General features: G+C 36.9%; 1 protein-coding gene across 1 annotated transcript in view; it reads right to left on the minus strand.

Annotated features, from left to right (window-relative positions):
- LOC150075274 (uncharacterized) overlaps positions 1-23,593 on the minus strand; it is a 43,576-nt gene that overhangs the window by 4,721 nt on the left and 15,262 nt on the right. Inside the window, exons 3-7 of the mRNA XM_090388426.1 lie at positions 16,320-17,303; positions 12,488-12,567; positions 11,398-11,504; positions 3,753-4,021; positions 897-1,051 (exon numbers count right to left, since the gene is read on the minus strand). Coding sequence (XP_090244552.1) covers positions 897-1,051; positions 3,753-4,021; positions 11,398-11,504; positions 12,488-12,567; positions 16,320-17,303 — 1,595 coding nt within the window. The remainder of the gene's footprint in view (positions 1-896; positions 1,052-3,752; positions 4,022-11,397; positions 11,505-12,487; positions 12,568-16,319; positions 17,304-23,593) is intronic.

Here is a 23,593-nt window from a genome sequence, read left to right on the forward strand (position 1 = left end):
CTGGAATGGTGAAAAAGTCCCCATTATATGCTAATTCAAATACAGTTTATCATACATCTGGAATAACTTAATGGGAAGAAGTGCAATACTCCATACTATTCAAGTTCATATGGTCAAAGATGGTCTTTGAAAATTGACAAAGAACACTATCTACTTACTTGGAATGCATCATCATGACAATGAGATCTGAAGGGGATATTGTATACTGGGGAAGGTAATTACAGCATCCAGAAATGTAGTCATATTCCCCATTGACATTTTAAGTAATTCCATACTAGCTACATTGTGGCAATTCTATGAAAACAGAGCATGTATTAGCATAATAAAACTATAAAAGCCACAGTGCTAGGCCTGGTTTTGAAGAGAATGGTATTATAGAATTGGCTCGGACAACATCCCATGAAACACCTTAGAGTTTCATGCTAATGCTAAGTTGGGTAACTGTGCCCTGCTTAGGAACATTAACAACCTAAGGTGGGTTTATGGATCTGCTCATGGATAATCCAGAACTGCACAATCACTAGAAGGAAAGTAGCACTTTATTATTATTATTAGCCACATGGTGCAAGGAAGCCTGAGGCTTATGCTGCACCAGCCAAAAAAAAAATTTTCTGAATTACCCCGAGAGAGAGAGAGAATCATCAAGAAAAGGAAGAATGATTATATCCAGCTCAGGACCCTGGGTGTGCCAAGCCCATACTCACCAGATGTGAGCCCTGGGGTAAATGAATAAGTACTGAAGTCATTTTAAAGCACAGAATCTCTTGAATATTGTCTAAAACAATATCTTGAATATAAACCTGCAAATTTTTAAGGAAAATAAAAATCACATTGTTGATATTTGTGTAACTTAATCTTACAAATTAAAAGTAAAGTTTATTTACAAGCACCCTGACCTGACATGAGTCCCTACCACCTTCTTCAAAGCCTGCACACAAAAAGATATCAGGTATATATTCATTTCTTCCAGCTGCTAAAAACATGCTTTTGCATTTATCATTGCTAAGAATTGGTACTTGAACTTCTTGAAGAACAGAAGGTAGAATTCCTCCTAACAAAAAAAATATATATTTTTTAAATTCTTAAATATTGTTTTGTAATTATAGCTTAAACTCTAACGCTCGTCAGTCCCATCTCTAAAAGGAACGAATGCTCTTGAGTGGTATGTATTAGTCATGCAAATACTTTTTATAATTAATAAATTTGTAAAAATTTAATTGTAAAAACTGTTAGCTTTTCTTGAATTTAAAATGGTCATTATGATTTATATAATTAAACGCAATTCTTGTTATTTCAAATGTGATGTATTTTGTTTTTTCTCACCTTCTATTAAACCCACTTTTCCCTCAGTTTCATTTTTAATCTAGCAACCCCTTCCCCTCAAAAAAAAAAAAAAAAAAAAAGCTCAGAAAAATATTACACAAGTTCAACAATTCAAATAATAAAATGCTACTGATCCATATAGAATACCCATAATTTATCCCCCTACCCACTTTTCAAGGTGGGTGGGAAAATGAATTAGTTGCTAGATGAGGACTTTTTGTACACTTCAACTAATTCCACAAAAAAAAAAAAAAAAAAAGGTAAGTTTTTAAAACATTTGCATATCATCTATTAGATGCCAAACAATTAACTTCTCATAATAGTAAATCAAAATTCAAATAGAAAATACTGCATCATGTAGAAAAAATTGGTGAAGAAAAAGTAACTTGCTTACTCATTAATACATGAAGGAATTTTAAAAGCCTGGCATAGCAGATATGGAAGAGCCAATGCCTGAAAACTCCATTACAATGTATGACACTAAGGAATAATGATAAGGACTGCAAATTGAGATGAATAGAGGCGAAGAATATTACATGCATGACTTTGGGTAGTGGAAAACTAAATACAATATAAACCCACAATAAAGTAATGCATTTGATTTTTATGAAATTAAAAACACTATTATACCACATTGAAGAGATAGTTGCAACTGCAACCAGTAATGAGGGTAAGGTGCCAACTCAACCTGCATACAAGTGAAAATTAAAATAAGAATTGGGAATATTTCCAAAATAATTAAATAAATAATCAGAAGCCTAGACCTATCTGGGGAAGGGAAAAAAAAAAAATGGAAAGGTTCCCTGCTTAAAAGTTTGTTAGTTTGTTTGAATTTTTTCTGTTTCTTAAACACGTTCACTGCTTCCTAAATGCAAATATACAGCTTCTGGGTTTTAATCCACTTTGAGGGGAAAACCACGCTACTTTTAGAACTTTATCTTCCAACTTAGCAGAAGTAAAACTGGATATTTTTTGTCCAGCAACCTTCAACAAGGCTGATTAATTTAGTCATAGTGAGAAGAAAGCCCAAAAAAGGTTCTGTCCTTTCCTACCTAGATTGACTCGATCCTGTGGTTTTCAATCCCAGGTTAAAACCGTCATTGGAAAAACCAGAAGCTAAAGTATTGAGTTTATATGTTGATTAATAAATTAGATAAATAAATTAATCTAATTAATTAACCAAACTGTTGTTGTGCCTGTCTTAATTGCTTGCATAGGGACATCCATGGTTCTTTTGCTATTATCAAGCCATGACAGAAATTCAAGTATATGGGAATTTCCACAGAGCTGATGCTGCTTAAAAACTGGTCACTGTGACTGTCCTAAACTGTCTTTCCTTTTTGTATTTTTGTCTAGTGGCATCTACATCTGCTTGTGGGTCAGTTGGAGTGGGAGTTTTCTGAGCTTGTTTCAGTAGCAGTTGCACCAACTTGAAGCAGGGAGCCTTGTGGCTTTGCTTCCTTAGATAGGTTTAGACTTCTAATTATTTATTTATTTCTGAAATATTTCTTATTTCAATTTTCGCAGCAGCTGGCACTTCATTTTCATTACTGGTTGAAGCCACAACTATCTCTTCAACATGGTATAATAGCAATTTGATTTTAATTTCACAAAAATCATAAACTGATTACACTATATTCGTTTTCAACATTTAATTGAACATTTGATTATCTGATGCAGTTAGGCATCAATCAGTTTGATGCCTAACTGTATCAAACTGATTACATTAGTTTGATTTATTTTAGGCATTTGTCACATATGTTATCCTTGGAGCTGGTTAAACAATGCTAACCTGCAGTATACAAGAAAATCCATATCACAGGCTTGAAGAGAAAGTGAAATGAAACATTACACAGTCCATACTGTGCTGAAATAAGGAACTCCGTTACTGAACATGGAACCTCACTATATGCAAAAACTTTGCAGAATGTAACCGAGGGCACAAAATTTGCTGATTTTTTCAATTAATACAATTCCTCTTATTAGTATTAACATATGATGCAAGAAAGTAAACTTATTAAAGCATCAGCCACAAAAAAAAAACCCCCATTTTATCCGTCCAGTTTCCACAACAACAGATGGAAGTCTCATCCAGCAATCAAGCACCCACTGGCTAAAGGCAAACATCCACACACCCACTCTGACTGTCCTTCAATTTGAATTTATATCTCCTCGTGTGTAGTCTGAGCAAGAGGAAGGATACCATTAACATTGAGCTTGCTCAATCCATTTTAAGCCTTAAAACAACTTATTCAGATCACCTCGCAGGTGCCTAGTCTCCAAATGCTGCAATTTTCAGAACTGCAGCCTTTCTTGGTAAGTGCACTCCACAACTCCCCTCACCAATATAGTAATAATTAAAACACAATTGCATAATTATGTAATTTTTATAAAATAAAAGAAGATAAATCTTAAATAATAACACTTACCTTCACTTAGACGTCCCCATCCAGTCACTGTAGCATTTCTGCCAACCAGATCAGCATCATTAGATGGTAAACAGATTGGGGAAATATGTGGTAAAATTCCTATAGGCTCATCTAGCTGCACTAGAGCCAAATCATTCTCATAGCTGAAAAAATTATAGCGGGGATGTACTACCTTTTTCTTGATCCCCCGTTCAATATATGGGTAAGGTTCCATCACACTAGAAAAATCATACTCGCCAATACGGATTCGAATTTGAGAGAGAAGAAGACTATATCGGGGGGAAAAAAAATGTAAAAATTATTTGCTTTTATACTTTATATATGCATGATGTGACAAAGTATTGGGGAACTAAGAAAAAAGACAACACATGAGTGACCAGATTTTAATACAATGTAGGTCTTCTTTTGATCTGTAATATAGTACATAGCACTATGTGGAACATTTTTCACCAATGTATGATGTGTTGGTGGAATCTCCAGTCCTCCACCAAAACAGCTTTTAATTGGACAAGTAATCTTAACCTCAATGGATTAAGACATCTTGCCAATTCATCTCAGAATAGTTTTGTTTGGCTCAGATTCAAGTTCAGAGCAAACAAGTCCATCAATGTCAGTTCATTCTGTCCAAACCAAGCTGTCACAACTGAGCTTTGTCACAAAATTAGTATCCTGTTGAAAAATCTAAGGTCCTGTGCCATAAATTGCATCCGTATTGGAAAAAAACAGCATTGTCAAAAATGTCACAACATCGTTCACTTCATAAGTATCAATGGTAGAAAAACAAAGGTCCAATGCCATACCATAGATTACAGCCCTAAAACATCAGACGTCACCACTGGAATGAGGCTGTCCTTATTAGAATGTACTGATCCATAAATCACATGTAATTTCTTCCATCTGATAAAAACAGCATATACTAACGTTCGTTGCTCCAAAGCAGTGGTTCCCAAACTACTGAGATCTACAGACGACCCTTTCAAAAATCAAAAAAAGTTTACGGACCCCTTCAAAAATCAAAAAATAATTTGCGGACCCCTATATACAACACACACACATATATATATATATATATGGTCGACCACCATTTCACGGACACCCTGGAACTGGTCGATCGACCCCCAGGGATCCGCAGACCCCAGTTTGGGAAACACTGCTGCAAAGAATTCTTTTACACCCCACCAGATGCCAGAGTTCCTCAAAGCACCACTTCATCTGCTGCTGCTTATTTTCTTTTGTGATGATAAGTCTCTGTTTGCTAACTCATTAATGGAACTATGTATCTTGACAACCTCTGCTGCACATTCTCAGATGTCCTTGGTGATTTACAATTTTGGATGCAGTTTTATCAAACAATATAACCCATTGTTTGAAGTCTGTATATACCTTTCCTAGGTATATACAGACGTCACATTCAACTCTAGAGTGGCCAACTGCCTTCTGTTTCACTACATTGCTATATCCCAGATACCTTTGGAATGCTGAGAATCTCTAAAATTAATTATATGACACTTAGCATCCCACTAGCTCCCTGTTCATGCTCAATGAGCCTGTTTCTGCTTGACATGTCAGTTGTATATGATACTTGTAGCTTAATTTACACCTGTTTTAAATATGTCCCAATACTTTTGGTAACAATATACTACATGTCATATTATTAGGTAGCATCATATATACCTCAAGTATTATATAATTATACACTTGGATTTCAATGAATATGATCTCTTCCCCTGAAAATGATGGAGGATGAATCATGCCAACAAAGGTGGTCAAGGATTTGGGGGGGGAGCTAAAGCAATTTTCCCAGGAATCATTAAGTAACAGGGGAAAAAATATAGCCCTTTTAGTTCTTACCTGGGACTACCCCTGCATGTCAGCAAAATAAAAAGTGGGATGAGACATATGACTAACTGTACTCAATACTCTCTCTCTCTCTGCAAGGTAGTTGATGTATTTCCTACAAGGCAATTAGGGTATAACAGCAAGGGCATCATCCCTGGACTCTGATAACCCCATATCACTTCAAACAGATTAATATCAGGTACATCACCATTGGCCATTCTTTTTTTTTTTTTTTTGGTGGTGGTGGTAGTTGGTGCATCGGCTTCTGTGGCCATAGTGCACCTCCCAAGGTTTTTTGCAGTACTCTGATCCAAGCCCGAGGTGGGATTCGAACCGCCGACCTTTCGGTTGCTAGGCAGGCACTTGACCCACTCGGCTAGCCCCGTCGGCATTGGCCATTCATGCTCCATAACAGCTATAGTGGATTTACTACCTGTCACCTGTTTATTTGACATCCTCTTCTGTTTTTCATGCTGCACTTCTTTTTCCATCAGGAGAAACGAATAATCAGATACTTGCGTCCCCGATCAAATACTGTGAGTCCTCAAAATTCTGTGGCAATTCAAAGAAAAAATCACAGGTTTCATTCTGATTATCATTATCATTATTAGCCATATGGTGCAAGAAAGCTAAAGGCTTTTGCTGCACCAGGCAAAAAAAAAAAAAAAATTCTGAGTTATCCTGAAAGGAGGGAGAGAGAAGGAAATCACCAAGAAAGAGAAGAATGATGATATCCAGCTTAGGACCCTGGGTGTGCCAAGCCCATACTCACCAGATGTGAGCCCCTGGGGTTAAATGGGGGAAAAAACCTGAAAATCTGCCCTTCCTGTTGATAAAAGGGGGACGCATAATCATCCGAGGAACAAATCTCGCTTATTTCCCCAGGGGATCACATCTGGTGAGTATGGGCTTGGCACACCCAGGGCCCTGAGCTGGATATCATTATTCTTCTTTTTCTTGGTGAGCTCTCTCTCTATTAAGGTAACTTGAGAATTTTTTTTTTTTTTTTTTGGCCAGTGCAGCATAAGCCTCAGGCTTCCTTGCACCATATGGATAATAATAATAATAATAATAATAAATTCAAACATGTTAAAAGGCAGAGAATAACGATAACTGCACATACCGTAATATTTGTATGTCTGTAGCATGCTAAATTTCATTGCCAAAATTGTTGCTTTTTTTCAACTTAAGATTCTCATTAATTAACTATAACTTGGCGCCTACGTAGCCAGGTAGGCAGGAGCAGCAGTGCGTAGCACACGCTTCTTGATTAGACCTGCGTTCGAGCCCGTGACCACCAAATACTGACAATTCAGAAAGGTCAGGTAATGACCACCACATATCCCCGGGGCAATGTGGCCTCAGTTGCTAATGCTCCTAAAAACCAAATAACAAACAAACAACTATAACTTACGCGAAACCGTAAAGAGAACTCGTGGGACTCCAATAACAGGAATGGGAATGGACAATAAGGGAGTGAGTATCCACGAACAGCAACTTCCATGGTACTAAACGTGTGGTAGTAGTAGTGGCATGTGATGCAAGAAAGCAAGTGTATGAACTTATGAAGCATCAGCCAAAAAAAAAAAAAAAAAATCACACCATTGCCTCCAAATGCCTGTGCAGTTCCTCCTTAAATTTATTTAACCTATCAACTTCCACAATGGCAGGTGGAAGTTTGTTCCAGCAATTAACCACCCACTGGCTAAAGGCAAATTTCTGCACATCTATTCTACATCTGTATTTTCTTAATTTGAATTTATGCCCCCTTAGGTTCGTAATCTGAACAAGTGGAAGGATCCCATCAGAATTCAGCGTACTCAACCCATTCAAGGCCTTATACACCTCAATCAGATCACCGCGCAGGTGCCTAGTCTCTAGCCACTGCAATTTGCAGAACTTAAGCCTCTCTTGGTAAGAGGATCCCTTCATTCCCCTCACCAATCTTATTGCCCTTCTCTGTACATGCTCAAGCAAATCTACATCCTTCCTAAAATGAGGCCTCCAGACCTGTACGCAGTACTCAAGGCGTGGCCTGACCATTGCCATTTACACAGGGACAATCACCTCCTTTTCCCTGCTAGCAAAATTCCTATATATCATTGACAAAACCCCATGACCTGCCCTGGCAGCCTGGCTGCATTTCTCAGAAAACTTCATATCTGACTGCACAATTACTCCCAGGTCTTTTTCATTTTCTACCACCTTAAGTGTAGTACCACACAGTTGGTACGTTTCTCTGGGGTTACTTCTACCCATATGCAGTACTTTGCATTTGTCAAGGTTAAACTTCAGTTGTCACTTCTTAGACCATCTGTCCAAATTATCTAGATCCTGTTGCAGTAGCACACTGTCATTACTCTCATTAACAACCCTGCCAACCTTTGCATCATCTGCAAACTTCGACACTAAGCCTGATATACCTTAATCAATATCATTGATAAATATACAAAACAACAGAGGACCCAACACCAAACCCTGTGGGACTCCACTAATAAAATTAGTCCACGAAGAGCAGCACCCTCTAATTACCACCCTCTGTCTTCTCCCCCTCAACCATCCTTTTATCCATTGTAGCAACTTACCCTTAATGCCATTCTGCTCCAATTTGTACAATAGTCTTCCATGCGCAACAGTGTCAAAAGCTTTCCTGAAATCCAAATATAGGATATCAAAATAATTTTTTGCTTCCAGTTCCTTTGTAACCACATCATAATATCTATCAAATTTGTCAGACAAGACTTTCCTTTAACAAACCTATGCTGTGTCTGAATTATTTCTGCAGTCTCGTCTAGATGATCCTGCAATGCATCTTTAACCAGTGACTCCATTATTTTACCCGGAACAGAAGTTAAACTAACTGGTCTGTAATTACTCATGTCACCCTTCAATCCCCCTTTGTGAATTGGGGATACATTTGTACATCTCCGGTCCGTGGGGACCTCCCCTGAGTCCAAGGATGCTCTCATAATTATGGCTAAGGGTTTTCTTAGTTGCTTTTCTGCATCCTTTAATATAACTGGATAGATCCCATCCACCCCAGGTGCCTTTCTTACATTTAACTTCAACAATTTCTCCTCCACTTTGCTCTCAGTTATTACAAAATCATTAAGCACCCTGCTACAATTTGATAACTTTCTGCCATTTTCAAACCTTAATAACTCCTCATGTGTGAATGTAGATGCAAAATACTCATTCAGTTTGTTTGCTATCTGAGCAGGATCATCAACAGTCGAACCATCGATATCAAGTGGATCAATCAGATTCATCCCCTTCCCTTTAGAGTTTATATAAGTAAAGAAATCCTTGCTGTTTTTCTTAGCATCTTTTGCCAAAGATTTCTCGTAATCTGCCTTCGCCTGCCTAACCTCCTTTGTGATCTGATTACAGACTAGCTTATATCTGCCATAGGCTTTCTGAGTCACTTGATAATTTATATGTAACCCATGCATTTTCCTTCTCTGTCACGAGTCTCATTAGTTCATTTGATAACCATTTAGGCCTAAACTTTGAAAAATATTTCTTAATAGGTATGAAACTTTTAGTAGCATCCACAATTAATTCCTTGAATGCTTCCCACTTAGAATTTACTGTTGGTAACATCATCAGTTGATCCCACTGTACAGAATTTAAAAACTGTCTGAGACTACTGTACTCACCTTTGCGGAAGCAAAAACCCTTTCCTTTACCCCCGATGGTAATTATATCTTTAAGTAAATCCCACATCAGTACACTGTGATCACTGCCACCTAGTGGTTCCTTTATCTGCAAATTCTTAATACACGAATGATCACTGCTGATAACCAGGTCAAGAGTATTACCCTCTCTGGTTGCCTCTCGAACATGCTGCTGCAGAAAATAATCATCCAATAAATCCGCAAAAGTCTTTCTAGTGTGTGTGACCAACCCACAAGTTCCAGTCAATATCTGGGAAGTTAAAATCCCCCATTATAAGACATTCTGATTTACTAGCCCACTCTATTTCTCTGTACAATTGTTCATTGTACTCATTCGAGTCATTAGGCCTATAACACACTCCTACTCTTATTTTTGTTTTTGCAGTGCTTATGTCACACCAAACTGACTCAACAGTGCACTGTTCATCTATATCAACTGGATGCAACTCTTTTGATTTTATGTTTTTCTTAATTAGCAGAATAACACCACCCCCTTTCTATCCTGTCTGTACACATTGTATGCAGTGTCGTCTGCTATTCCCAGTATTGAAGCAAACCCAAGATTTTACTTCATACCTCGTTTGCTTTCACATCTTTCTTACTTTTAGGGCACATACGCTATAGTTATCAATTCCTTATATTTTTGTTAATGTTTTTAAGTAAAAATAAAAATAATAATAATAAAACATTCATAGAAATATCATATAATTTTATTTTTATTTTGTGTAATAAAAGTAGTTATTAACAAACTAAAAATTATTTCATTAAAAATAATTTAAGAGGATGCTTTAATATTTCTAGATCTTAAAAAAAAAAAAAAAAAACTTGGGAAGGGCAGCATGGAATGAGATTATTCTAAGGTAGCTAAAACCTTTAATAAGAATCAGTCTACATCTGTTATCATGTATATACACTTTGTAAAAATGCCTATCTACTATAATTCTCTATTTTCATTATATTTCTTACTGAATAATAAACCATTTGTAAAATTATTAGATTTTTGATTTTTATATGATATTAAAATATTCTAAAAGATGCTAAATAAATTTCCCAGAATATAAGCATACTTTTTACATTTAATATAAATATATTTAAAAAAATTAGAAACATAGTAATCAATTTACTAATGCGGAATGCCTTTTGTTGATTTACCAATAAAATGACACTTTTTGGCTGTAGTGGTTTATCTACGCAGATGTTAGTTGAGGGTGGATACAAGTATGTACAGTGAAGCTATTATGAAAATGTTTTATGAAAATTAATTCCCAGAAGATAATGATTTGAATGATGATTTTATGTTATGCATTGTCTGTTTGCATTACATCATACTCAACTTCCCAATGACAAATACGGGCATTTAACGTAGTTTCCTACTCCCTCGATGCGAACGTCTTTCTCTCCTCCCCAACCCAACAAAAAACTATTTATTAGGGTCACTCAGAAAGTTATTTCACCTACCCATGTGTATTGTCTGTAAATTGCGTGTGTTCGATTTGCCTTCTTTGCTGGACGAAAAACCCCTTTTTCAGGGGATGGGAACTTTGCTATCTACGCCTGAGACCGACTAACTCAGACACGGAGTGAAAAAAGCCCATAAAAGTTCTTCGCGCCATCAACGAGATTCGAACCCCGGCCTCCCCACCCAACGGAAAAATTTCTGATTTACATATCCATATCACCTTAATCATCTAATAATTTATTAAGGTTCTTTGCATACACTGTCTTTAACTGAACCTTCCTAGAAAAGCAAGATGCCTAGCGTTTCTAGAGGCTCAAAAACAGTTAATGCCTCAAGTGGGGTTTGGGGGTTGGTCAAAATGAAGAGCACCGTCATAGCGATGCCACTGCAGAAATTACATCTGAAAATACGCACTTAGTACGAATAACTAATTGACTTGCAAATCATTAATAATGCTTCTGTAATTAATAGTCCAGTTTAATATAATTTATCTGTTATTTAACATTTCAGAAAGAGCATTCACCGATGGAATAATTAGTATTATAGGAAGAAAAATTGCTCGAAACTGGTCTCGTGTGTCCTCATTCCTACATCCTTTTCTACCAGTTATGGATGGAAATCTGATGATTAATTTATAAAATACATTACATTTAAAAAAAAAAAAACTTACTCTTCAACGCAGTGACCAGCTGTTGCAACCCATTGCCTGTTTATCAGTGCGCCTCCACATCGATGAGCACTTGAAAATCCAAAAAATGAAGTACGCCTCACCGAAGCCTATAAAAAGAAAATTGTTTGGTTTACATCCGAGCGTTAATGTCGAAGAAAAAATGAATTATTACGATATGATGTCACATTATTATTTAGCTTTCTTTTGAAATTTGCAAATAAACGACGAACGGCATCACATTCCATTGGTTTAATTTAAATCCAAAAAATGCCGAACAGAGTAGACTTATGATGATGATTAATAGAGATTTTTATTGCATTGATAAGTTATTGAATTTCTACATTCCATTTTTCAGAAAACAAATTTTTTTTGTCTCAATTATAAAACTTATGAGATTCTTTCGCAATATTAATGAATTCGTATCGTGTTTTCAGTATGGCGTCGTGTAATGGATATTCAAAAGCAAAGTACTGTATACAGAAATAACATTTTTTTTTTTTTTTGGCTGGTGCACCATAAGCCTCAGACTTCCTTGCACCATATGGCTAATAATAATAATAATAATGTGGGCACACTCCTTTCTGTAATGGCGAAATACACGTTGTACCTTCCTAACAAATTTCAAACGCTCAAGGCAAGGTTTTTAGAACATTGCATTAATTGTTAAGATCAACATCAACAAGGTTGCGAAAATCAGACAAAAAGAATATGCTCTGAAAGTGTAACGCTTCACTTCCAGCTTTTCGCTTGGAGAAGACATGATTATGGTAAGCTGCATTCTTCCCGGTTTTAAACTGAGGACGGCAAAACTTAAACAAATGAAGTTTACGACATAATCGTTTAACCCTTTCAGGATCATAAAGTGCTGTTCAAGTATAAACAATTAACCCATGCAGCATAGGGTTGCTTATAATGTTCATTTTTTTCTGCAATATTCTCAGTTAGTGGGTTACTTCCCATATATGCTTGTTTAAATTATTACAAATACAGTGCACAATATTGTTGACCACATTCATATAAGATAGATAGTACCGTAAGTCTTACACTTACTTCTGTATACATAATATGTATATGAAGAGACAGACTTTACCTGCCAAGGCCAAGCACCAAAAGCGGAATTCTTTCCACCAACGACCTTCATTTGAGGACGGACTGCTGGGACACCACAGCCTAATTAAGAGAAACAGTGTTAACTGGTGCTATATAAAGAGTGAGCGAGATCAAGAAAATAAAATCATTATTAAAAACATTATTCAAAATATCTTTATAGTGGTTAGTTCTTCCCGTTATATTTAGGATGTATGGAATACTGTCGAGTAGTGAACCCATTCCAAAAACTTTACATAAGTTAAAAACTTCACTCCTAGAAGAATGGGCTTCAATACCCTTGAACAGCATGAGACCTGCTCTCGCTGGTAGCGAAGTGGATAACGTCGCTGTTCTGTCACATGGTTCTGAAAGAACTGGGGTCGATTCTTGTTATCAGCCAAAGTTGAGAAATACCTCCTACTAACACTGGGAATTTTTATGTAGTACATCGCAGCAGAGTTGGCTTGTCTCGGGACAAAATGGTCCTTCTCCCCCCCCCTCCCCCCACTTCAGAAACTCAAGTTTGGCATTCCTCAACAGAAAAAGATCGACCAAAGAATGCAAATAATTTATAGAAAGTTATATAATATTGTCCCAGCGTAAATTCTAAACAACAGAATGACAGCCCGTTATGTGCTGCCTGGAGTCATCATATTTCCCTATTAGTGCCTACGGCTTTCTCTGCTGGCTCATTTTCAGGTACATCTTAGGTAACTTGCATATTTCAGAAATAATATGTTTTACTCAATCACGACATCATGCACTTTCCTACCAAATTTCATTGACTCGTATCAAATACTGTGCTATGCTGCCAAAAGTGTCTCGATACTCCTGTGATTTTGGAAAAATTAATTGTGCCTCCATCCACGTGTCAAGAATAGGTTCACTGCAGAAAAACTGCAATGCTCTAGATGTCAGTGGCTCAACCCTTTTTGACACTCAAATCCCTAGATATAATTTTTTTTTTTTTTTTTTTTTTTGTCATGGTCCTCATGGATTGGAACAAAATGAGAATCTCTTGAGAATCTGATGACAGCTGTGCACCCGCACTCCAGAAAATGCACAGAAACACACATACAAAATATAAAAATAATCTCTTCAAAGAATTATGTTTCTGTTATTTTCGTTTTTAATACAAATACAGTGGATTCCGGTTACTTGGGCCACCGGTTAATCGGGGCGGCCGTTTATTTGGGGCAAATCTTAAAAAACAGAACCCAATCGAGAAAATAGCCAGGGTTTACTTCGCTTAATTGGGACAAAATGCCGTTTAATCGGGGCAGGAGACCACAGCACTGGAGATTACCCTACGATTGTCTCCGACCGTACCACGTAGTTCGGTCGGATTTCTGGAGGTCACAACCATAAAACAATAAACACAATTAGCAGTCACCTGTTTATTGGGCTTTTGTGTTAGTGAAATCTGTCATAAACTGATAGTAAACTCGATCTTATTGGATTTGCGATAACACCGACAGCTGGAATTCTGTGGGTTATTATGGTAAAATGTGTTTACACTTCCATGAAATCTTCAATCATATAAAAAAATAATTTTCAGAATCTTCTCTTCATTCCTATTTTTAAAGCTTCGTAATTTGTTACTCCGTTCTCACTTGCGCATATCCTGTTACTTGCAATTTGTGTGTGCGGTGTTCTTTGTTATTGATTGCTTATCTTTTTACTGTTTTAAATTTTAACCCCCACCCACAAATGTCAGTGAACAGAAATGTCAACCAATTAGTATGTACATATTACAGTACGTATTAATTCTTCCGATTATATCGTATATTCTTCTGAATTTCACATATCATTTAATTTTTTAATTGGTAAGGTAATAAAAGGTAAATTTGTACTTAATATATCTTTACTTTTATAGCCTCTGGATAATATTCCTCCTATTTTTGCTAATTAGAATCGCTGTTTAATAGAATTAAAATTCAATTCACAAACGTGATCACAATGACTGGCACTTATTATACATCGTATAGTGAACGGTACTTTACAATGGTGACTCCATCATAACGTGATTTGATTGGACAGTGAACCAATTGTAAAGGGGGAGGGAGTACATTGTATTTTTAACTATTTACAAGAAACTTCGGATAATTGGGGCAGCCGCTTAATCGGGCCAAAATGCACTAGTCCCGATGTGTCCCAATTAACCGGAATGGACTGTATTAATGGCAACTTCCTGAAAAAAATGTAAATAAATTAAATTCTACAAATAAAACCAAAAGTAAACATTAATGCTGCCAAAAAACAAAAAAACGAATACTTTAATCCTGTAGTAGTAGCAGTGTCCTTATGAGGGTCCTCTTGAAAATAACAAACTGGCGTTATTATAGATGAAAATTTGTAATTTCCTGCATCTTTTGAATATAGACAAATTTTTACTTGATATGGTTTTTAAAATTTTTTGCGACTTCTCTCCCACAGTTATTGTGCGCGAGGACCTGTCTCGGCCAGCGCCACTATGTGCATTCTGTTACTTGACAGTAGTTCAATACCGATGCAATTCGTTGTGAAAGCAATCTTTGTTCTGCTGTAAGCGAACAAAAAACAAATTTTTGTTCCCCGGTTCGCGAACCCGCGACACTAGATCAACGGTGTCTGATGTGATCACCAAATGAAAGCTACGACAGCTGGAAAACGTTCGTGTATACCGCAGAAATCGATGGACAGATATTGAAGGGCGCTGAAAAGAGTGGTATGTAGATCACGTCAGTCCTCGTCGAATACTGTCAACCAGGAATTCAGGAAGACCAGAGGAACTTAGATTAATACAAAGACGATAAATAGGAAGATGCATTTCATCAAATTTTACGGAAGAGTGTCATACACAGACTAAATATCACGGGCCCACAGTGCACATCGTTGACTTGCCTGGTGCACAACCACCGTAATTGTCTCAAAGCTATGCTATGGAGTGATGAATCACAGTACTCGGTTTTTCGATCTGATGGCTGTGTTTGAGTCTGGCAGATGCCACAAGGACGTCATTTACCAGAGTGTGTCGTCCCAACAGTGAAGTTTGGCAGAGGTCCTGTCACCGACTGGGGTCGTTTCTTATCGTTTCGGCTTGGGCCATTGGTCGTCATTTCTAGAACGGCAAGCAATATACTGACATTCTGGACAAGTCCGCTTTTCTTACACTGTAGCAGCAGTATAGGAATAGCTCTTTCTCCTTCAGCATCACAGTGCAGCGTATCATACTACAGTCTGTAAGCATGGTCATGCAAAAGCTTCATTGGTCTGCCTAGAGACCGCAGTCATTAGCTGAATTCACCCCTACGTTGAAGGAATGAGCTAAAATACCACCTTCTTGTCATCAAAAATTGGATTGAGTCCGCTGACGAAGGTACTGTGTGTAACTAAAGTCAAGCCTGGCCGACACGTTATTAAATATTTTATCAATAAAAGGTTTCTTGAAAAATGTAAGTATCCAATTATTTTTGGCAATATAATGTATTTCACAAAGTATTGCTTTTTTCCACTAGTGCATCCTTGAATTATGAAAATTAGAAAATCTTAGTTGTTGACCCAGAATAGAAGTTCAGACTTTATGATGATTTTAACTCTTAAAGGGAGTTTCGCCCTTCATGATTTCCTAAGATGAGCTTGGCAGGTCAAGTGCACAGATAGTTGATGTTAGAAGGCATTTTTCACTGGCGTTAACTTTCTTTGACTTCCACCTTCTTGAACAAGCCCGGTTCGTAATGTATGCTAGCATTAATCGTAGTGATATTTTGCTCTTCTTCTTTACGTCTGTCCGGAATTAAAATAATAGTATAATAATATATAATATAATATTCTAGTATATAAGAACAACTAACCTTTATTTGATGGTTTCTTAGTTGAAACTGCAGAATGTTTCATTTCCGAAAACGTGTTTTCTGAAGGGGGTACTATTGTATGCGTGAGTGTAATGCTTTCGGCAAACTCAACCTGTTCAGTTAGTGATGCGACACCTAAGCTTGATGAAGTGCTGGTCTGTGACCAGTGAGACTGATGAGGAGTGGTTGTCTTCTCGTGATTAAGAGGCTTCCACGAAACTCTGTCGCTGGAAACAACCTGGGATTGTGCCGTGCTATTCGCTAATGTTGATGTTGTTGGTTTTATAGTTAGAGGTAGCCAGCTGTACAAATCAGTCGTAATATTTGGTCTATTAGTAGTTTGCCAAGCAGTATCTTCTGGTTCTGGAAGTGACATAGTTATGACGTTAGAAATATGTGCTTCTTGTGTAATTGATGCAGACGCAGGCCTAACTGTAGGATGAGTTCGAACAGGGAGCGGTGGAGGAGTTTGTTTCAAAGTAAACTTGCTTGTATCTGCAGCATCTGTTTTTGCAGTAGTGACAACAGGTTCCCAAATAACGTGATGAGTACCATGTCCTCCTCCTCCACCACCACCGCCACCTCCTACAAGCAACGCAGGAGATAAAATAGCCATTGGGGGACCTATGGCTGTCGTCGGAATTTGTGCATTCACAGTGTTCGATGTGGGTTTTACAGGAGAGTACGCACTTACGCTTATAGATGCATCTTGAGAGGGAGATTCTGTTGGAGTATGTACACTGGTGTCTTCTGTTGCGGTGGTCACGAAGATGGACTGGTGAGGTGTTGCAAGCGATGATGAATGCTCCAGTGTCCCAGTATTCGTGCTGTTTATGGAAGCGCAGCAGCTGCCGAACAAAAATCCATCGACGCACGTTCCCAGATGTTTTCCATGGTTTTTGATACATTCCCATACAAACATACACGTTCCGATGTCTCCTAGAGTGGTGGTACATGGCTTTGGGCGGATCTGAAGTGGAGATACTGGAAATATAACAAGCCACGAGTTAGATATATACCAATACACTTCGTTTTTGCAGATTAATTAGAAGTTTTGTTTATATATTATCATATTTTGTTATATAATCTAATTAATTAGAAATTTAGAGAAAGAGAAAAAAAAGGGGGGGGAGAGACAGATAAATGCAAACATTCCTTTTTTTTCTTTCCAAATAAATATTTTCACGATCTATCGGAATAAATGATCCCACCTTTTTTTTACTATCAATCTTTCACTACTGAGAACATTTTTATCGAGGAGAGCTTTTTACCTACCAAGGAGAATGAAGAATTAAGAGAAAATTATGCTGATAAATACGATAATGATATCTGATATAAAGAACAGAGCGATCAACAGTAAATATATCCAAAGAAATTATTGCCAAGTGTAATGGAACGACCTCTATGGCAAAATGTAAACCAACTATTCCATTTCCTAGGAGATTAGACGTACAATTAGCCTTAGACGTCCTTTGAGTTCTTTTCAATAGAACTAAGTGAAAATTTTGATACGTATAAATATCGAATGGGAAATATTCAAGAAAGAAATTTAACTATTAAAAAGAGCTATTTTGTTGTTCAAAGTATCCATATCAATATGGACGTCAGAAGAAACATGAACTCAAAGAAAACTGTTGCATAGAATGAGTATAAATCAGCAGGAGATTATGAATCAACATAAAGTATAAAATAGTCTGTAATCAAAGTACTCAAGCATTTAACGTACTAAAGTAGAATATACGATAGGGTTACTAGATTTCCCCGGTTGCCAAAGACAACCCCCAGAAATTATTTGTCCCTGGAATGCTATTTTTGTGAGTCACCGTTCAGAAGTCATTCGGAACGGTGACTCACAAGAACACTTACTTGAGATTACTCTTTCCCCGTCAATATTTTGCATATTACGTAAGAAGCTCTCTTAAAATGGTCAAGGATGACATCCGCGTACCATTTGACCATTGTATTATCAAAAGGTTAATCTGCCACCTTTGTTTAAAAGTAGTGCAATACAGCGCAACTCGTTGTGGAGGAAAAGTTTGTTCTCCTGTCAATATTGAACGTTACACTATGGCTGGCATTCATGTGAACATGAGTGGCTTGAAGCAGAATTGAAATGTAGCCGCAAACCGCAAAGCAAACTTTGCCTTCACAACGAGCTCCTTGGTATTGCACTACTTTCAAGCATATTTGTTTCAAACTAATACTAGTGGTTAGTGCAATTGGTAGATTTAGAAAAAACGACATCATATCGCCAAAAGGTTAATCTGATAATTGACTATTATTATTATTATTATTATTATTATTATTATTTGCCATATGGTGCAAGGAAGCCTGAGGCTTGTGCTACACCAGGCAAAAAAAAATTTGAGTTACCCTGAGAGAGAGAGAGAGAGAATGGAATCACCAAGAAAGAGAAGAATGATGATATCCAGCTCAGAACCCTGAGTGTGCCAAGCCCATACTCACCAGATGTGAGTCCCTGGACTATTGTATTATTAAAAGATTAAACTGACGATGTTTGAAGTACAGGCCAAATAATGGCACAAAACCGTACACAACAGTAAACAAGACTGAAATAGAGTAAAGAAAATAAAGTAAGGAGGAGAAAAAGATTCACTTTCAGCAACGGCTTTCGATGTTTTTCTTTTTTTTTTTTTTTTTGACTAGTTAAAAAAAACTTCCAAGAACATTTACTTTCAAAGAGTAATGGCAGAAGCAACAAACATAGAAGTAGAAGGAACTTTGTGATTGGTCTGTATTGGTGTCGGACGTCAGTGAAAGCGGTATAGTCTCAGCGATTACTGTTTTCTGCAGTTACAACTTACAAGGAGCCTGTGATCATCATTGCAGCTCCGAAAAAAAGGTGTTACGCTAGTTGGCTCTGGCCTGTCTGTTTGAATACATAGGGATCTTTGGAGGGTGGTGGGGAGATTGAATGTTAATAGACGAAGCTGGTTCTGTTGGCTGATTACTAGTTGTTTGGAAAATTTGTCGGATTCTTTGGGGATCTCCTAATGTCGTTAGAAGTAATTCTGGACTTGGTCTGGCGAATCCGATGTCGGGGAAGAGGACATTCAAGAAACAGAAACGGTGAATCTTTCTTGAGCTGTGTTGGATGGGCCAAACTTCTAGGAACTCTCCGGGAACGATTGTTTTAGCCCAAATAAATTCCGCCCCCGAATTGTCTTCTCCCCCAACTTCAGATACCATTCCAGAAGAGACCTCAGAATCCCTTGTTCTCCTACATCCAGATTTACTTCTGCCGACACTAGGGGATCCCAAAGAATCCAAGCCAAATTTTCCAGAAAGCTATCAGGCAGCTAATAGAATAAAATTTCATTCATTACATCTAATGGGCAAATTGTTACTCAAACTACTTATAACTCCCAAATGAGGGCATTAAAAATATGTCAAAAAATTGTCTAAAGTTATCAGGAGGGATTTTATTTTAAAAATAATTTACATTAAATTCCGTTCTACAAGATTACTTCATATTCAAAATAGACTACGGCCAATCAGCATAAAACAGCTTTCTCTCTAGGCCGAGATGGAGATTCCAGAATGTCTTGTTCACTTTAACTCCAGAAAACAGCAAATGTTGAGAGTATACCGCTTCCACAGACGTCCGAATAGGTACTGACCAATCACACTCTTTTCCCTACTGTTATTGAACGTAAATACGTTCCCATTTATTGAACGTAAATAGTTTTTTTAGTAGTCAAAAAAAATAAATAAATAAATAAATAAAATCCACTGTCGAACATTCAAACGTGTCATAATCTTTTCTTCCTCCTTATTTACTTCATTGCATCAACTATGTAATTTAAATCCTGCAAGCCGAAAACATCTGACTTGTATATCTCATAGAAGAAATCGGGTTCTTGGGAATTGCTATATTAAGTATATTCCTCCTTCGGACTGGGCTGCGTGTTCAAAATGACTAGTCACAACTTCATTAAAGCTATATACAAATCTTTATTACACATATATACAAGAAGAGAAATTAAGAATAATTATGCACATATTATAACATGATAACACCACATATATGACACATTGTATGAACTAATTGGTTATGTAAATTTATATTCATGTACATCACTTTTTTAGCACAAGGATATTAAAACTTTCATGAATTTCCATTAAGATAACTTCTCTAATGTATCATCAATTTTTCTTAGGGATCACACTCAATTTCCACATTCAACTTTCTTATACAATCCTTCCTTCTTATATAGCAATACTAATCACAAAACCTCATATGGCTAAATTACCATGATACCATTTGAAACCATCCTATTAACTAGTTTTTATCTTAATTATCTGATTCATACCAGCACTAAACAAAAAAAACTTTCTGACTCGATCACCATAGTACAACTGGATCATCATATACAACTCTTACATTTTTTTTTCCGATAAATTCTCCGCTTTTTTTGCGCTCTCTCTCTCTCTCTTTGTTCCCCGAACTCTACACTGCCCCCTCAAGCCTAGCACGCCTCCCCCAAGGACTCCAACCAATCTTCCCCTTACAGTTTAAATTTACGTTCCGTTTCATTCGCTAACACCTTTCTCCCAGGCTGTTTCTCTAGCGCGCAAACCAACCTCTTTTTCGAACCTCTTATTTTTTTTTTCTCACCAGCAGCATGACCCTTTGATGTCCACCGGCAACCTCCACAAACACTCATTTTATAATCGCACCTTTCTTTCTAACAGTAATAGAAACTCAAATATCAGTCAGCCTGACGCCGGTTTTAATTTGAAACAAACACTGGACGAGCACTCCCTTCCTGTTTTGGTCTGACGGTGTTGTAGATCGGAGGAGGCGCTTCGTCTAATCCCGTCTCCCATCCTATTTTTCGTTCTCAAGCAACCCTTTTCACACCTATTCTCAAATGGCACCCCTTTACCTAGTCCTGCTGTCCCTGTTTGCTCTTTTGTATTATGGGAATTGATAGTTTTCCTCTTTGCTACCATTCCTAATTCTCACGCTTAAATTATCCCATCTCTAAATTTTAGTTCTTCTATTTTAATCTTACTTTGAGAAAAAAACCAAATATATATTTTTTAAATTAATTTGTAAGATTCTAGATCTTACAGTATCAAACTAAATAAAGCTATTTTGGGCTAATTTATTCTTGGTCATATATTTAGGCCATATAGAAGGTTTTTTGTTTGTTTTGTTATTTGGTTTTTAGGAGCATTAGCAACTAAGGCCATATTGCTCCGGGGATATGCGGTCATTCTTCCCTGACCTTTCCGCATCCTCCCTATTTGGTGGTCACGGGCTCGAACCCCGGTCTAATCAAGAAGCGTGTGCTATGCACTGCTGCTCCTGCGCATCTGGCTATGGAGATCCCCATATAGAAGGATCCATCAATGAAATTTTGCCATAGCCTTTTCAACTGTTGTTACTCCAGGGGGGGGTCACATCTGGTGAGTATGGGCTTAGCGCACCCAGGGTCCTCCTGAGCTGGATATCATCATTCTTCTCTTTCTTGGTGATTCCCTTCTACTTTTGACTCTCTCTCTCTCTCTCTCTCTCTCTCTCTCTCAGTCTGCATGTGTAGCACAGTGGTGTCATCACATCCTCCCCCACCAACGGGTGGAAAAAGCCTGTGTTCGAATCCCGTCAATGACGCGAGGAACGTTAATGGGCTTTTTTAATGGTCGGTCTCAGGCGTAGATAGCAAGGTTTTCCCCCCCAGAAACTGGGATTTTTTCTCATTTCACACGCAATTTACAGTCATAATACATATATGGGGTATATGTAATAGATTACGGGTTGCCCTGAAATAATAATTTTTTTTCTCTCTCTCTTAGGGTAACTCAAATTTTTTTTTTTTTTTGGCTGGTATTGCATCATCTCTCATACCAAGCACCTCGAATAATATGCCTATCATGTAATTTTTGTCGTTTGTGTATGAGTAGTCGTCCAGCATCTGTATTGCTAATTTTTATTATTATGAATTTAAAATTTATAAAAATGCCTATAAAATAACATGTTATTCATTTGAAATATTCAAATCAAAAAAGAAGATTGAAATTTTTATTTGTAATATAATAATAAAAACTGCAACTATGCAATCCAAAAACCGTATTACATTTTTCATAAAAGAAATATAAATCATGATTTATTTTCTTTAATTGAGTTGTATTATGAAAACTTTTCATAATTCGATATTATAGTTTCCGTTGAACTCCATTTTTTTTTTTTTTTCTTGCTTTACAAAAATATTACCAGGAAGTTTAAAAGGGAGAACGAGTTATTGACTTAGCAATTAAGAAAGTAACAAAATTAGGACGTATTTAATTGGCTATTCTCATTTGAATTCAATTCATATTACCAGAAGGTAATAGCCTTGAATATAAAACGCACGCGTTAAACATTCTACAATAAAATGAAAACGGCGTTCTAATGCTATTTTAGAATAAAACTATTTTATTCTTAGTCATATATTTCTTAAATAGAAGGATCCATCAATGAAATCCTTGGGAAAAAAGTAGTGTATCCGCAGACCTCCTAAATCGCTATTGTGTGAATTGGATACATGATATAAACTTCAGACCACGTCAAGCTGATAGAGGATATCTTCAAATTTTTATTTAACATCGGAAAAATGCGCGTTTTTCCTACACTAGATAGCATAATCATAACGAAATTTACCAATAAAATTCCATTCCTTTGATTTTGTTATCAATCGACAGCTTCTGCGAGCTGTAACGTGTATGGTTTCGTCCTCACACAATGATGTAACTTGTTGCACACTCTTGACCTTGTCATGCTAAGCGCACGATTTTCCAGGGCTTCGTGTAAAACTTTCTCGAACTAGATCCACTGAATGCTTCCTCGCTGACGTCTATCACCTGGAAGTGGTTTCATGTTTGTATTATGTACCGTATTCACACAATGACCTTTTAAAACCTATTGCAAAAGGAATCAGGTCGAAGCTTTTTAGCCTTTGAGTATTTGAGTACAATGTAATGTTTCACCGAACCTGTCGCTCAGCAGTTTCGTAATGGAACTGTTAAAAAATAACGGAAATTTTAAAAATCGGTTGAAAAATTTGACTGCAATTTTTTTCTCTCTCAATTTTACTGCTAAATAAAACCTATTTCAAAGGGAGCAGGTCTAAAGGTTGTTTAGTCTGATTTATTCAAGTAGCTGTGGCGAATATTTCGTAAAACTACAGTTTTACGAAATATTCGCCACTGTTTCAAAATCACTGAAAATTTGAAATTTGGTCGGAAATTTTTACTGCAAATTCTCTCTC

The sequence above is a fragment of the Mastigoproctus giganteus genome, chromosome 14 (genome assembly GCF_048544385.1).
Source record: "Mastigoproctus giganteus isolate SK-2022 chromosome 14, ASM4854438v1, whole genome shotgun sequence".
In the NCBI taxonomy this organism is placed as follows: domain Eukaryota; kingdom Metazoa; phylum Arthropoda; class Arachnida; order Uropygi; family Thelyphonidae; genus Mastigoproctus; species Mastigoproctus giganteus.